The 16322-nt window shown below is 44.8% G+C and overlaps 1 protein-coding gene across 1 annotated transcript; it reads left to right on the top strand.

Annotated features, from left to right (window-relative positions):
• Positions 1 to 335: 335 nt before the first annotated feature.
• Positions 336 to 14848, top strand: LOC118385611 (olfactory receptor 2AT4-like). The gene is made up of 6 exons (XM_052520499.1): positions 336 to 574; positions 6537 to 6714; positions 10827 to 10991; positions 11160 to 11298; positions 13599 to 13747; positions 14520 to 14848. The coding sequence occupies exons 1-6, from the start codon at positions 364 to 366 to the stop codon at positions 14653 to 14655; spliced, it is 978 nt and encodes a 325-aa protein (XP_052376459.1). The 5' UTR covers positions 336 to 363; the 3' UTR covers positions 14656 to 14848.
• Positions 14849 to 16322: the final 1474 nt, after the last annotated feature.

The raw sequence follows: 16322 nt of genomic DNA, 5'->3' as shown, positions 1-16322 counted from the left end.
ACATAGATTTTAGCAGAGGTGAAAGAAGCATATGTTGATTCTTTATAAATATAACCACCAGTGAGGAAACAGACAGCTCAAGAGGTATGCTTAGATATGCAGAGAAATTATTATGGCTCTAGATTGTAGGAAAAAGCTGTTTCAGGTGTTTGAAAAATAAAGAAATCTAGCACCCCTCCAGACAACCCTCAAGTACTTTGTGCCCCCTCAGATTTTTAGAGTGCATGACGCCCCTGGGATCGCTCCATACTATTCTCTCCTCAGTACATTGGTGGCAGATGTGGGATCATCCCATACTATTCTCTCCTCAGTACATTGGTGGCAGATGTGGGATCGTCCCATACTATTCTCTCCCCATACAGTATGCTCCCAAGCAACTACACGCGTGTGTCAGTGTTTGTGATCGTGGGGTTCCCGGGGCTCCATCCATCCTTCTACCAGCTGGTGGCCTGGTTCTTCTTCTTCATCTATGTGATGTTGGGGAACATCCTGCTGGTGGTGCTGTTTGCCCTGGAGCGCAGCCTGCAGAAACCCATGTACATCATCATGATCAGCCTGGCTCTGTCAGATATAGGTAAGATACTCAGCCTGGTTCTGTCAGATATAGGTAAGTAGCCTGGTTCTGTCATATATATAAGATTCAGCCTGGTTCTGTCAGATATTAGGTAAGATATCAGCCTGGTTCTGTCAGATATAGGTAAGAACTCAACCTGGTTCTGTCAGATATAGGTAAGATACTCAGCCTGGTTCTGTCAGATAAGGTAAGATACTCAGCCTGGTTCTGTCAGATATAGGTAAGATACTCAGCCTGGTTCTGTCAGATATAGGTAAGATACTCAGCCTGGTTCTGTCAGATATAGGTACGATACTCAGCCTGGTTCTGTCAGATATAGGTAAGATACTCAGCCTGGTTCTGTCAGATATGGGGTACTGGTTCTGTCAGATAAGATACTCAGCCTGGTTCTGTCAGATATAGATAAGATACTCAGCCTGGCTCTGTCAGATATTAGGTAAGATACTCAGCCTGGTTCTGTCAGATATAGGTAAGATACTCAACCTGGTTCTGTCAGATATAGATAAGATACTCAGCCTGGTTCTGTCAGATATAGGTAAGATACTCAGCCTGGTTCTGTCAGATATAGGTAAGATACCAGCCTGGTTCTGTCAGATATAGATAAGATACTCAGCCTGGCTCTGTCAGATATAGATAAGATACCCAGCCTGGTTCTGTCAGATATAGGTAAGATACTCAGCCTGGCTCTGTCAGATATAGGTAAGATACTCAGCCTGGTTCTGTCAGATATAGGTAAGATACTCAGCCTGGTTCTGTCAGATATAGGTAAGATACTCAGCCTGGTTCTGTCAGATATAGGTAAGATACTCAGCCTGGTTCTGTCAGATATAGGTAAGATACTCAGCCTGGTTCTGTCAGATATAGGTAAGATACTCAGCCTGGTTCTGTCAGATATAGGTAAGATACTCAGCCTGGTTCTGTCAGATATAGGTAAGATACTCAGCCTGGTTCTGTCAGATATTTACTCAGCCTGGTTCTGTCAGATATAGGTAAGATACTCAGCCTGGTTCTGTCAGATATAGGTAAGATACCCAGCCTGGTTCTGTCAGATATAGGTAAGATACTCAGCCTGGTTCTGTCAGATATAGGTAAGATACTCAGCCTGGTTCTGTCAGATATAGATTTAAGATACTCAGCCTGGTTCTGTCAGATATAGTAAGATACTCAACCTGGTTCTGTCAGATATAGGTAAGATACTCAGCCTGGTTCTGTCAGATATAGGTAAGATACTCAGCCTGGTTCTGTCAGATATAGGTAAGATACTCAGCCTGGTTCTGTCAGATATAGGTAAGATACTCAGCCTGGTTCTGTCAGATATGGGTAAGATACTCAGCCTGGTTCTGTCAGATATAGGTACGAAGCTAAGATACTCAGCCTGGTTCTGTCAGATATAGGTTAGATACTCAGCCTGGCCTGATTCTGTCAGATATAGGTTAGATACTCAGCCTGGTTCTGTCAGATATAGGTGATACTCAGCCTGGTTCTGTTATAGGTAAGATACTCAGCCTGGTTCTGTCAGATATGGGTAAGATACTCAGCCTGGTTCTGTCAGATATAGATAAGATACTCAGCCTGGCTCTCAGATATTAGGTAAGATACTCAGCCTGGTTCTGTCAGATATAGGTAAGATACTCAACCTGGTTCTGTCAGATATAGATAAGATATCAGCCTGGTTCTGTCAGATATAGGTAAGATACTCAGCCTGGTTCTGTCAGATATAGGTAAGATACCCAGCCTGGTTCTGTCAGATATAGATAAGAACTCAGCCTGGCTCTGTCAGATATTAGGTAAGATACTCAGCCTGGTTCTGTCAGATATAGGTAAGATATTCAGCCTGGCTCTGTCAGAGCCTATTAGGTAAGATACTCAGCCTGGTTCTGTCAGATATAGGTAAGATACTCAACCTGGTTCTGTCAGATATAGGTAAGATACTCAGCCTGGTTCTGTCAGATATAGGTAAGATACTCAGCCTGGTTCTGTCAGATATAGGTAAGATACTCAACCTGGTTCTGTCAGATATAGGTAAGATACTCAGCCTGGTTCTGTCAGATATAGGTAAGATACTCAGCCTGGTTCTGTCAGATATAGGTAAGATACTCAGCCTGGTTCTGTCAGATATAGGTAAGATACTCAGCCTGGTTCTGTCTAAGATACTCAGCCTGGTTCTGTCAGATATAGGTAAGATACCCAGCCTGGTTCTGTCAGATATAGGTAAGATACTCAGCCTGGTTCTGTCAGATATAGGTAAGATACTCAGCCTGGTTCTGTCAGATATAGGTACGATACTCAGCCTGGTTCTGTCAGATATAGGTAAGATACTCAACCTGGTTCTGTCAGATATAGGACGATACTCAGCCTGGTTCTGTCAGATATAGGTAAGATACTCAGCCTGGTTCTGTCAGATATAGGTACGATACTCAGCCTGGTTCTGTCAGATATAGGTAAGATACTCAGCCTGGTTCTGTCAGATATGGGTAAGATACTCAGCCTGGTTCTGTCCGATACTCAGCCTGGTTCTGTCAGATATAGGTTAGATACTCAGCCTGATTCTGTCATACAGATACTCAGCCTGGTTCTGTCAGATATAGGTAAGATACTCAGCCTGGTTCTGTCAGATATAGGTTAGATACTCAGCCTGGTTCTGTCAGATATAGGTAAGATACTCAGCCTGGTTCTGTCAGATATAGGTACGATACTCAGCCTGGTTCTGTCAGATATAGGTAAGATACTCAGCCTGGTTCTGTCAGATATGGGTAAGATACTCAGCCTGGTTCTGTCAGATATAGGTACGATACTCAGCCTGGTTCTGTCAGATATAGGTTAGATACTCAGCCTGATTCTGTCAGATATAGGTTAGATACTCAGCCTGGTTCTGTCAGATATAGGTAAGATACAGCCTGGTTCTGTCAGATATAGGTAAGATACTCAGCCTGGTTCTGTCAGATATAGGTAAGATACTCAGCCCTGTCAGATATAGGTAAGATACCCAGCCTGGTTCTGTCAGATATAGGTAAGATACTCAGCCTGGTTCTGTCAGATATAGGTAAGCCTGGCCTGGTTCTGTCAGATATAGGTAAGATACTCAGCCTGGTTCCTAGGTAAGATACTCAGCCTGGTTCTGTCAGATATAGGTAAGATACTCAGCCTGGTTCTGTCAGATATAGGTAAGATACTCAGCCTGGTTCTGTCAGATATAGGTAAGATACTCAGCCTGGTTCTGTCAGATACTCAGCCTGGTTCTGTCAGATATAGGTTAGATACTCAGCCTGGTTCTGTCAGATATAGGTTAGATACTCAGCCTGGTTCTGTCAGATATAGGTAAGATACTCAGCCTGGTTCTGTCAGATATAGGTTAGATACTCAGCCTGGTTCTGTCAGATATAGGTAAGATACTCAGCCTGGTTCTGTCAGATATAGGTAAGATACTCAGCCTGGTTCTGTCAGATATGGGTAAGATACTCAGCCTGGTTCTGTCAGATATAGGTACGATACTCAGCCTGGTTCTGTCAGATATAGGTTAGATATTCAGCCTGATTCTAAGATACTCAGCCTGGTTCTGTCAGATATAGGTAAGATACTCAGCCTGGTTCTGTCAGATATAGGTTAGATACTCAGCCTGGTTCTGTCAGATATAGGTAAGATACTCAGCCTGGTTCTGTCAGATAAGATACGATACTCAGCCTGGTTCTGTCAGATATAGGTAAGATACTCAGCCTGGTTCTGTCAGATATGGGTAAGATACTCAGCCTGGTTCTGTCAGATATAGGTAAGATACTCAGCCTGGTTCTGTCAGATATAGGTTAGATACTCAGCCTGGTTCTGTCAGATATAGGTTAGATACTCAGCCTGGTTCTGTCAGATATAGGTAAGATACTCAGCCTGGTTCTGTCAGATATAGGTAAGATACTCAGCCTGGTTCTGTCAGATATAGGTAAGATACTCAGCCTGGTTCTGTCAGATATAGGTAAGATACCCAGCCTGGTTCTGTCAGATATAGGTAAGATACTCAGCCTGGTTCTGTCAGATATAGGTAAGATACTCAGCCTGGTTCTGTCATAGGTACGATACTCAGCCTGGTTCTGTCAGATATAGGTAAGATACTCAGCCTGGTTCTGTCAGATATAGGTACGATACTCAGCCTGGTTCTGTCAGATATAGGTAAGATACTCAGCCTGGTTCTGTCAGATATGGGTAAGATACTCAGCCTGGTTCTGTCAGATATAGGTACGATACTCAGCCTGGTTCTGTCAGATATAGGTTAGATACTCAGCCTGGTTCTGTCAGATATAGGTAAGATACTCAGCCTGGTTCTGTCAGATATAGGTAAGATACTCAGCCTGGTTCTGTCAGATATAGGTTAGATACTCAGCCTGGTTCTGTCAGATATAGGTTAGATACTCAGCCTGGTTCTGTCAGATATAGGTAAGATACTCAGCCTGGTTCTGTCAGATATAGGTAAGATACTCAGCCTGGTTCTGTCAGATATAGGTACGATACTCAGCCTGGTTCTGTCAGATATAGGTTAGATACTCAGCCTGATTCTGTCAGATATAGGTTAGATACTCAGCCTGGTTCTGTCAGATATAGGTAAGATACTCAGCCTGGTTCTGTCAGATATAGGTTAGATACTCAGCCTGGTTCTGTCAGATATAGGTAAGATACTCAGCCTGGTTCTGTCAGATATAGGTAAGATACTCAGCCTGGTTCTGTCAGATATAGGTAAGATACTCAGCCTGGTTCTGTCAGATATAGGTAAGATACTCAGCCTGGTTCTGTCAGATATAGGTAAGATACTCAGCCTGGTTCTGTCAGATATAGGTTAGATACTCAGCCTGGTTCTGTCAGATATAGGTAAGATACTCAGCCTGGTTCTGTCAGATATAGGTTAGATACTCAGCCTGGTTCTGTCAGATATAGGTAAGATACTCAGCCTGGTTCTGTCAGATATAGGTAAGATACTCAGCCTGGTTCTGTCAGATATAGGTAAGATACTCAGCCTGGTTCTGTCAGATATGGTAAGATCTCAGCCTGGTTCTGTCAGATATAGGTACGATACTCAGCCTGGTTCTGTCAGATATAGGTTAGATACTCAGCCTGATTCTGTCAGATATAGGTTAGATACTCAGCCTGGTTCTGTCAGATATAGGTAAGATACTCAGCCTGGTTCTGTCAGATATAGGTAAGATACTCAGCCTGGTTCTGTCAGATATAGGTAAGATACTCAGCCTGGTTCTGTCAGATATAGGTAAGATACTCAGCCTGGTTCTGTCAGATATAGGTAAGATACTCAGCCTGGTTCTGTCAGATATAGGTAAGATACTCAGCCTGGTTCTGTCAGATATAGGTACGATACTCAGCCTGGTTCTGTCAGATATAGGTAAGATACTCAGCCTGGTTCTGTCAGATATAGGTACGATACTCAGCCTGGTTCTGTCAGATATAGGTAAGATACTCAGCCTGGTTCTGTCAGATATGGGTAAGATACTCAGCCTGGTTCTGTCAGATATAGGTAAGATACTCAGCCTGGTTCTGTCAGATATAGGTTAGATACTCAGCCTGATTCTGTCAGATATAGGTTAGATACTCAGCCTGGTTCTGTCAGATATAGGTAAGATACTCAGCCTGGTTCTGTCAGATATAGGTTAGATACTCAGCCTGGTTCTGTCAGATATAGGTTAGATACTCAGCCTGGTTCTGTCAGATATAGGTAAGATACTCAGCCTGGTTCTGTCAGATATAGGTTAGATACTCAGCCTGGTTCTGTCAGATATAGGTTAGATAATCAGCCTGAGGTTATCCTGTTATCCTGTTAAAATGTGTGTCTGTAAGGACATGTGACCATAAAACTGCCTGTTCAAATGTGTGGCCTCTTCTTCAATCTGCATAGCACCAAAAATGTACTAATCAATTGATTTATATTTATTTAAATTTTGAAATGTTGTGCTGCTTGTCCATATCGCAGGCTTCTGCACGGTGGCCCTTCCCAAAGTGATAGCTCGGTACTGGTGGGACGACGCTGGCATCTCTTTCTTTCTGTGTCTGATACAGAAACAATTCATCCACTACTTTGGAGCACTCACCTCTCTCATCATGATGACCATGGCTATGGACAAATACCTGGCTATCTGCTTCCCTCTCAGGTAACATAGATCTACCTAACCCTAACCCTAACCCTAACCCTTACCCTTACCCTAACCCTAACCCTAACCCTAACCCTCTCAGGTAACGATCTACCTAACCCTAACCTTAACTCATAAGAGTGTAAACCCTGTCTAAGCTATGTCGAACTGTTTTAAGGTCATACCAAGGATCAATTTACTATTTGATTTCGAATTTTAAGAATTTGAAACATTGTAAAAGTTATTTTTTTATGTGATGAAAAACCTAGTTTTGTCCTTACTGTTATTAGCCCATACAAACGCATTGAATAACAGATTCACTGCATGGAACAACAGATAGACCTTACTGTTATTATAATCTACAAACGCATTGAATAACAGATTCACTACCTGGAATAACAGATAGTCCTTACTGTTATTATAATCTACAAACGCATTGAATAACAGATTCACTACCTGGAACAACAGATAGTCCTTACTGTTATTATAATCTACAAACGCATTGAATAACAGATAGTCCTTACTGTTATTATAATCTACAAACGCATTGAATAACAGATAGTCCTTACTGTTATTATAATCTACAAACGCATTGAATAACAGATTCACTACCTGGAACAACAGCGAGTCCCCCTCCCAAAACAAAGTGTCTTAGAGATTAAAGAAAGATCAGGCAACATTTTTATATATATATTTTTTTTACATGCATTTAACCCCTTTATTTTTGTCACTAAAAAGTTTCCATATATAATTACATAAATTGTTTGACTGGTACCAGGTGTAACGGATTTCCTCGTCCTCTTCTGAGGAGGAGTAGGAGAGATCGGATCAATGCGCAGAGTGCTACGTATCCATAATGTCTTTTAATGAGAATGAATACAAAATACAAAAAGAACAAGAGAATCAAAATGAAAACCGAAACAGTCCCGAATGGTGCAAAGACTGAAATGGAAAATAATCACCCACAAAACACAGGTGGGAAAAGGTCACCTAAGTATGATTCTCAACGAACGACACCTGTCTCTGATTGAGAACCATACCAGGCCAAACACATAAACACAACCTAGAAAAACGAACATAAACTGCCCACCCAACTCACACCCTGACCATACTAAAACAAAGACATAACAAAAGAACTAAGGTCAGAATGTGACAGTACCCCCCCCCCAAAGGTGCGGACTCCGGCCGCAAAACCTGAACCTATAGGGAGGGTCTGGGTGGGCGTCTGTCTGCGGTGGCGGCTCTGTCGCGGGACGTGGATCCCACTCCACCATAGTCTTTGCCCGCTTCTTTCCCCGTCTCAGTGGCGCCTTTACAGCGCCGACCCTCGCCGCCGACCTCGGACTGGGGACCCTAGCAGTGGGACCCTAGCATTCCGGGACCCTAGCATTCCAGCAGCACCTGACAGACGGGAGATTCCGGCAGCGCCGGCGTGAAGGGCGACTCCAACAGCGCCGGAGTGACAGGCGACTCTGGCAGCTCCTGACTGATGGGCGGCTCTGGCAGCTCAGAACAGACGGGCGGCTCTGGCAGCTCAGGACAGACGGGCGACTCTGGCAGCTCAGGACAGACGGGCGACTCTGGCAGCTCAGGACAGACGGGCGACTCTGGCAGCTCAGGACAGGCGGGCAACTCTAGCAGCTCAGGACAGACGGGCGACTCTGGCAGCTCAGGACAGAGGGGAAACTCTGGCAGCGCTGGACGGGAGGGAGACTCTGGCAGCGTTGGGCAGGAGGGAGACTCTGGAGGAAGGAGACGGAGAGACAGCCTGGTGCGTGGGGCTGCCAGCAGAGGCCTGGTGCGTGGAGGAGGCACTGGATAGACCGGATCGTTGAGGCGCACTGGAGGTCTCGAGCACCGAGCCTGTACAACCCCAGATGCGCTGAGCCGGCTTCATGTCACCTGGCTCGATGCCCACTCTAGTCCGGCCGATTCGAGGCGCTGCGATGTAACGCACCGGGCTATGCCTGTGCACCGGGGACACCGTGCGCCTCGCGGCATAACACAGTGCCTGCCTGGTCCACCTCTCTCCACGGTAAGCACGGGGAGTTGGCTCAGGTCTCCTACCTGACTTAGCCACACTCTCCGTGCGCCCCCTCTAATACATTTTTGGGGCTGCCTCACGGGCTTCCTTGACCGCCGTGCCAACTCCATTCTCCGGTATCCCTCCTCGCACTGTTCCAGAGAATTTTCCTAGCCACCGTGCTTCTACGCCTGCATTGCTTGCTGTTTGGGGTTTTAGGCTGGGTTTCTGTACAGCACTTTGAGATATCAGCTGATGTACGAAGGGCTATATGAATACATTTGACTTGATTTGATTTGATTTGAATGATGGTTTTCGAGTCGTGCTTGGCCATGCAGTCGTGGGTAAACAGGAGGGGACTAAGCACGCACCCCTGAGGGGCCCCGAGTGTTGAGGATCAGCATAGCAGATGTGTTGTTGCCTACCCTTACAATCTGCGGGGCGACAGTCCAGGACCCAGTTGCAGAACGAGGTATTTAGTCCCAGGGCCATTAGCTTTAGTGATGAGCTTTGTGATTTGTGACTGTGGTGTTGAACGCTGAGTTGTAGTCAAAGAACAACCTTCTCACATAGATGTTCCTTTTGTCCAGGTGGGAAAGGGCAGTGTGGAGTGTGATTGAGATTGTGTAATCTGTGGATCTGTTGCGGCAGTACGTGAATTGGAGTGGGTCTAGGGTTTCTTAGATGATGATGTTGATGTGAGTCATGACCAGCCTTTCAAAGCACTTCATGGCTACCGACGTAAGTGCTACGGGGGGTGGTAGTCATTTAGGCAGGTTACATTTGCTTTCTTGATCACAGGGACTACAGTGATCTGCTTGAAACATGTAGGTAATACAGACTCAGTCAGGAAGAGGTTGAAAATGTCAGTGAAGACACTTGCCAGTTGGTCCGTGCATGCTCTGATTACACGTCCTGGTAATCCATCTGGCCCCGAATGTTGAGCTGTTTAAAGGTCTGGCTCACATCGGCTATGGAGAGCGCGCACAAAAAGCTTATCTCTCTCATATTTTGTGCACAAATGTGTTTACATTCCATTTGGTGACCATTTATAATTTGCAGATATAGTCCATCCACCTGACAGGTGTGGCATATCAGGAAGCTGATTAAACAGCATGATCATTACACAAGTGCACATTGTGCTGGGGACAATATAAGGCCACTCTATGATGTGCAGCTTTGTCACACAGCACAATACCACAGATGTCTCAAGTTTTGAGGGAGTGTGCAATTGACGTGCTGACTGCAGGAATTTACACCAGAGCTGTTGCCATAGAATTGATTTTTATTAAACCATAAACCACCTCCAAAGATGTTTTAGAGAATTTGGCAATACGTCCAACCGTCCTCACAACTGTAGCTCAGTTGATAGAGCATGGCGCTTGTAACGCCAGGGTAGTGGGTTCGATCCCCGGGACCACCCATACGTAGAATGTATGCACACATGACTGTAAGTCGCTTTGGATAAAAGCGTCTGCTAAATGGCATATATTATTATATTATTATTATTACAACCGCAGACCAGGTGTAACCACGCCAGCCCAGGACCTCCACATCCAGCTTCTTCACCTGCGAGATCGTCTGAGACCAGCCACCTAGACAACGGATGAAACTGAGGAGTATTTCTGTCTGTAATAAAGCCCTTTTGTGGGGAAAAATGGCTGGGTGGACCTGGCTCCCAAATGGGTGGGCCCATGCCCTCCCAAGGCTGCACTCCTACCCAGACATGTGAAAAGCAGAGATTAGGGCCCAATTTATTTATTTCCTGACATGAACTGAATCTCAGTAACATTTTTGAAATGTTTTTTTTAGCATTAATGTTCTTGTTCAGTATACTGTCGATATATCTACCTGTAACTATCTGTATTTCCCTCTCAGGTGTTAATACGATAACGACCAACCTTTTACAGAAGGCAACTCACAGATAACTCTCTGTCTTTTTTTCTCTTTCTCACCCCCTATCCCATTCATCTCTCCCCCCTCGCCCCCCTCTCCCACCCATCTCTCCCCCCTATCCTACCCATCTCTCCCCCTTCTCCCCCCACTTCCACCCCTCTCACCTTCCCCATCCCTCCCTCCCTCCCTCCCTCCCTCCCTCCCTCTCTACCAGGTACAATGAGCTGATGACCAACAGGACCATGTCTCTCCTAACAGCCCTGTCCTGGGTGTTAGCCATGATATCTCCAGCCATCACCACCATCCAGTCATCCCAGATGCCTTTCTGTGGGCCCAACCGCATCAACCACTGCTACTGCGACACCACGTCTCTCAACCAGTCAGTGCCCGAATCCCAATTTGCTCCCTATTCTCTTTAAAGTGCACTACTTTTGACTCCATAGTGACTTTACTGTATTATACTTGATGTGCATACAGTATATGTATTTTTTTTAAATATCAAATAAATTCAGTCAACCAATCAACCACTCACTCACTCACTCAACAGGCTGTCGTGTGCTGACATCTCGTCCCAGAGCAGACTATCCTTCTCACTAGCCATGGTCGTTCTCTTTCTCCCCTTTGGCTTCATCGTCTTCTCATATGTCAACATCATCTTCACAGTGATGCGCATGGCTAACGCACAGGTCAGAATTCTGGAGGTGTGGAGTGTGGGGGTGGGGTGTGCAGGGGGGCTGAGTGGGAGGAAGGGTGTGGGGTGCAAGGGGGTTGGTTGGGAGAAGGGGTAAGGAGGGGTGTGTGAGGAGGGGTGTGTGAGGAGGAGGGTTGTGTGACCCCACCACTAAATGTTTATGAGCATGGTCTTATTTCTATTACGAGCTCAACGTAACATCAATAGGTTTAGGCTACTACACATGATACTCTAATTCTCCCTATACCCAACAGGAGGTTGCTACCACATAGCCTATGAATGAAAGTTTACACAGGTCGAGAGAAAAATTGGAGTAATCAAGCTGACAGTGACATTCAATACCACCTTGCACTCTTGCCTGCGTCTAGTTGATCTAGGGTGTAATCATTAGTCCAACTGTTGTAAACGAGAGTTTCTATTGGACAAGTTCAGGTATGTTTATCCCCATTTCATTCTGTTTGCTTCCGTTTAATGTATATTTTTCAACAGAATCTACGTAATGAATACATCCCTGATCACACGCAAACACAGATCACTTTCATAGCAGCCACATACAAACAGCATGATCACTTTGCTTTCAAGCCACCCTTCATTTCATAACCGCTAACTGCTACACACTGCCTGCATCCTTGTCACCATATTAGCTAATCTCATAGTCAACATAGCTACTAGATTTCACGTGTTAGTAAACCCGCACTACAGTCTACAGTCAGCAAGCAGTTTAGCAGTTACATCGGTGGAACCCTGTAGCGATAAATTAATAAGATCAAAAGGTTACCGTGACTTGGAAGAGTGCCAGTGTTGGATAGCCATAGCCAGCTAGCTAACATACCATCTCTCTTTGTTTGAGCTGGGTGTTTGAGTAGGCTAAAGTAGCTAGCTTCATTTTCTAGCTAAGTAAATGAAAGTGAAAAAAATACAATGAAATATAGTTTGCTCTCTCTCTCTCTTGCTTCTCCTTCATTTGTTCAAAACTGCTCAAGTATTGTCAATCTTTCTCTTTGAGTCAACTACTCACCACATTTAATGCACTGCAGTGCTTGCTAGCTGTAGCTTATGCTTTCAGTACTAGATTAATTCTCTGATCCTTTGATTTGGTGGACAATGTCAGTTCATGCTGCAAGAGGACTTCCTCCAGGAGTTGTAATAATTACTGTGTAACTCTATGGAAGAAGGAGAGAACCATGAGCCTCCTAGATTTTGTATTGATGTAAATGTACCCCGAAGGAGGACGGAAACTAGCCATCCTCCGTGCTACCCTACAAAGTGTTGTTGAGGCTACTGTAGACCTTCCTTACAAAACAGTGTGCTGTAATCAAATATTTGCTGACGTGAATATATTTACTACAGTTGTATCTAAAAAATATAACTTTTTTATGTTTCACTATTTTATTTTTAGAAATTAACTGAGGGAGTATGTTCCTCCCCATCCTCATCTGAGGAGCCTCCTCTGCATTAAACCTGGACTGCCAGGTTCACCATTTCAACTTTACATCACACATTGCTTGTCCTGTCCTGTCTCTGTCCTTAATTGTAACTACTCTCTACTAACCCTAACCCACTGAGAACACTTTCCTCTCTCTAACCCAGGGCAGGATGAAGACCTTCTCTACCTGCTCTTCAGGGCTGTATCATTCTTATCTAAACTAAACCTTTCCTCTAACCCACTACTTTCCTCTCTCTAACCCAGGGCAGGGTGAAGACCTTCTCTACCTGCTCCTCAGGGCTGTATCATTCTTATCTAAACTAAACCTTTCCATCTAACCCACTACTCTCCCCTCTCTAACCCAGGGCAGGATGAAGACCTTCTCTACCTGCTCCTCAGGGCTGTATCATTCTTATCTAAACTAAACCTTTCCTCTAACCCACTACTCTCCCCTCTCTAACCCAGGGCAGGATGAAGACCTTCTCTACCTGCTCCTCAGGGCTGTATCATTCTTATCTAAACTAAACCTTTCCTCTAACCCACTACTCTCCCCTCTCTAACCCAGGGCAGGATGAAGACCTTCTCTACCTGCTCCTCAGGGCTGTATCATTCTTATCTAAACTAAACCTTTCCTCTAACCCACTACTCTCCCCTCTCTAACCCAGGGCAGGGTGAATACCTTCTCTACCTGTGCTACTCAGGGCTGTATCATTCTTATCTAAACTAAACCTTTCCTCTAACCCACTACTCTCCCCTCTCTAACCCAGGGCAGGGTGAAGACCTTCTCTACCTGTGCTACTCAGGGCTGTATCATTCTTATCTAAACTAAACCTTTCCTCTAACCCACTACTCTCCCCTCTCTAACCCAGGGCAGGGTGAAGACCTTCTCTACCTGTGCTACTCAGGGCTGTATCATCCTTATTTACTACATCCCCCGCTTCATAGTGAACGCTACACCCTACATCCCCAACCTGACGACGACCCCTGACCTCCGCATCAGCCTCGCCATTTTCTCCAGGTAGGTAGACCACAGATTAGAGAGGTGGGCTGGTAACCCAAAGGTTGCTAGTTCATGTCCCGGGCCGGGCGATGCAAAAGTGTGGAATGATCTGGCTATTTTGATCTGGCTGTTGTGCCCTTGAGAAAGGCACTTGTCCAAAAAACATCTATCCATCCAGGGGCTCCCCCATCTGAACTAAACCCCTCCTGTCCCTGTCTTCCTTCTTCTCCCCTTCTGTCCCCCTCTCCCCCCTTCCTGTCTGTTTCGCCCCCTCCCCTTCATTCCTGTCTCTCTCTCCCTTTCTTCCCTTCCCTCCTGTCCCCCTCTCCCTCTCCCCTCCCGTCCTGTCCCTCTCCTTCCCTCCTGTCTATTTCTCCCGCTCCCCTTCATTCCTGTCCCTCTCTCCCTTTCTTCCCTCCCCTCCTGTCCCCCTCTCCTCTCCCCTCCCGTCCTGTCCCTCTCCCCCTCTGTTTCTCCCCCTCCCCTTCATTCCTGTCCCTCTCTCCATTTCTTCCCTCCCCTCCTGTCCCCCTCTCCCCTCCCGTCTTGTCCCTCTCCCCCTCCCCTTCATTCCTGTCTCCCCTCCTGTCCCTTTCTTGCCCTCTCCCTTCTCCCACCTGGCATCAAGAGTGTGTGTGTGTGTGTGTGTGTGTGTGTGTGTGTGTGTGTGTGTGTGTGTGTGTGTGTGTGTGTGTGTGTGTGTGTGTGTGTGTGTGTGTGTGTGTGTGTGTGTGTGTGTGTGTGTGTGTGTGTGTGTGTGTGTTAATAAAGTATTCTTGTTATTCTACAGTCTGCTGCCACCCCTACTCAACCCCTTCATCTACTGCATCCGTACCAAGGAGATCAGGGCTTTCCTGGCCAAGTGGGCCAACCGAGGGCAGTCCAAGGCACATCACAAACCCTGCATCCACCCCATAGCCTGCTGACAGGCACTCAGGCAGCCTGCCGCTTATAAAGACACACAGGAGGCATTATGACTTCATACATCTCCTGTTCTCTCACCTATGAAGGAAGCCATTGGCCGAAACGTCATCTGGTCATGCAGGTGATGAGCCCCAGATCTGATATGTTTTCATTATTATTATTCAATGTGGTAGACAATAAACTTTCACACTTGTTTTTGCTGTCTGGTAGTTTGTTTTTGTTCCCGTCTACTGAATGTGCTGTGAAAGAAGAGACTACACCACATTCAGACAGCAACAATTATATCTTCATTTGAAATGTCACATCACTCAAATAAGACTGAGGTCATCAAATCATATTTGATACGTTTTCATACCTGCAGTTTAACCCTTAAAGGGGCAATCCAGAATTGGTACATCATTATTTTACTTTGAAATTAATCATATATTAGCCGTGGATTCTTGAAGATTATAATTTATAAATGTCTCATGAGCTTAGTTCAAAGGCCGTGCCCAATCAGAACCAAATTAAAAGCTTGTTTTACTGATAATTTAGTCTTCTAATTAATGAATTATTATTTTAGTTTGTTATCTGCATGAACCCAGTCTTCACTATGAGTCATCCATACATCAATTGTCTCAATCATTTATTTATTAACCTCTTGAACCTCTGGGGGCAGTATTTCATTTTTGGATGAAAAACGTTCCCATTTTAAACAAGATTTTTTGTCACGAACAGATGCTTGACTATGCATATAATTGACAGCTTTGGAAAGAAAACACTCTGACGTTTCCAAAACTGCAAAGATATTGTCTGTGAGTGCCACAGAACTAATGCTACAGGCGAAACCAATATGAAATTTCATACAGGAAGTGAGCCAGATTTTTGGAAGGGCTGTGTTCCAGTGTCTCCTTATATGGCTGTGAATGCGCAAGGAATGAGCCTACACTTTCTGTCGTTTCCCCAAGGTGTTTGCAGCATTGTGACGTATTTGTAGGCATATCATTGGAAAATTGACCATAAGAGACTACATTTACCAGGTGTCCGCTCGGTGTCCTCCGTCGAAACTATTGCGTAATCTCCAGGTGCGTGCATTTTTCCATTTTGAACAGAGGAGAAACCAAACTGCAACGAGTGATTTATCATCGAATAGATATGTGAAAAACACCTTGAGGGTTGATTCTAAACAATGTTTGCCATGTTTCTGTCGATATTATGGAGTTCATTTGGAAAAAAAGTTTGCGTTGTAATGACTGAATTTTCGTTTTTTTTTCTTAGCCAAACGTGATGAACAGAATGGAGCGATTTCTCCTACACAAATTATCTTTTTGGAAAAACTGAACATTTGCTATCTAACTGAGAGTCTCCTCATTGAAAACATCCGAAGTTCTTCAAAGGTAAATTATTTTATTTGAATGCTTTTCTTGTTTTTGTGAAAATGTTGCCTGCTGAATGCTAGGCTTAATGCTATGCTATATATATATATATTTACGCTCAGTGTGATCTCTGTTGGAAGTTTGTTTCTGTTGGAGAGTTTGTCCGCCCTCTCTCTCTCTCTGTGTCGTGGTTAGAATGGATAGTTCAGAGTAACATTCAGCAATGTTGTTATAGAATCGATGTTTCGGCGGTTGTCGGCCTTCACGTTCACGGGTACATAATTCATAGCTACAGACTAGTAATTATTTTCGAA

This window comes from Oncorhynchus keta, chromosome 6 (assembly GCF_023373465.1).
Source record: "Oncorhynchus keta strain PuntledgeMale-10-30-2019 chromosome 6, Oket_V2, whole genome shotgun sequence".
Classification (NCBI taxonomy): Eukaryota; Metazoa; Chordata; class Actinopteri; order Salmoniformes; family Salmonidae; genus Oncorhynchus; species Oncorhynchus keta.
Note: the sequence above shows the minus strand (reverse complement) of the source record. Positions and strands in the feature narration are given on the sequence as shown.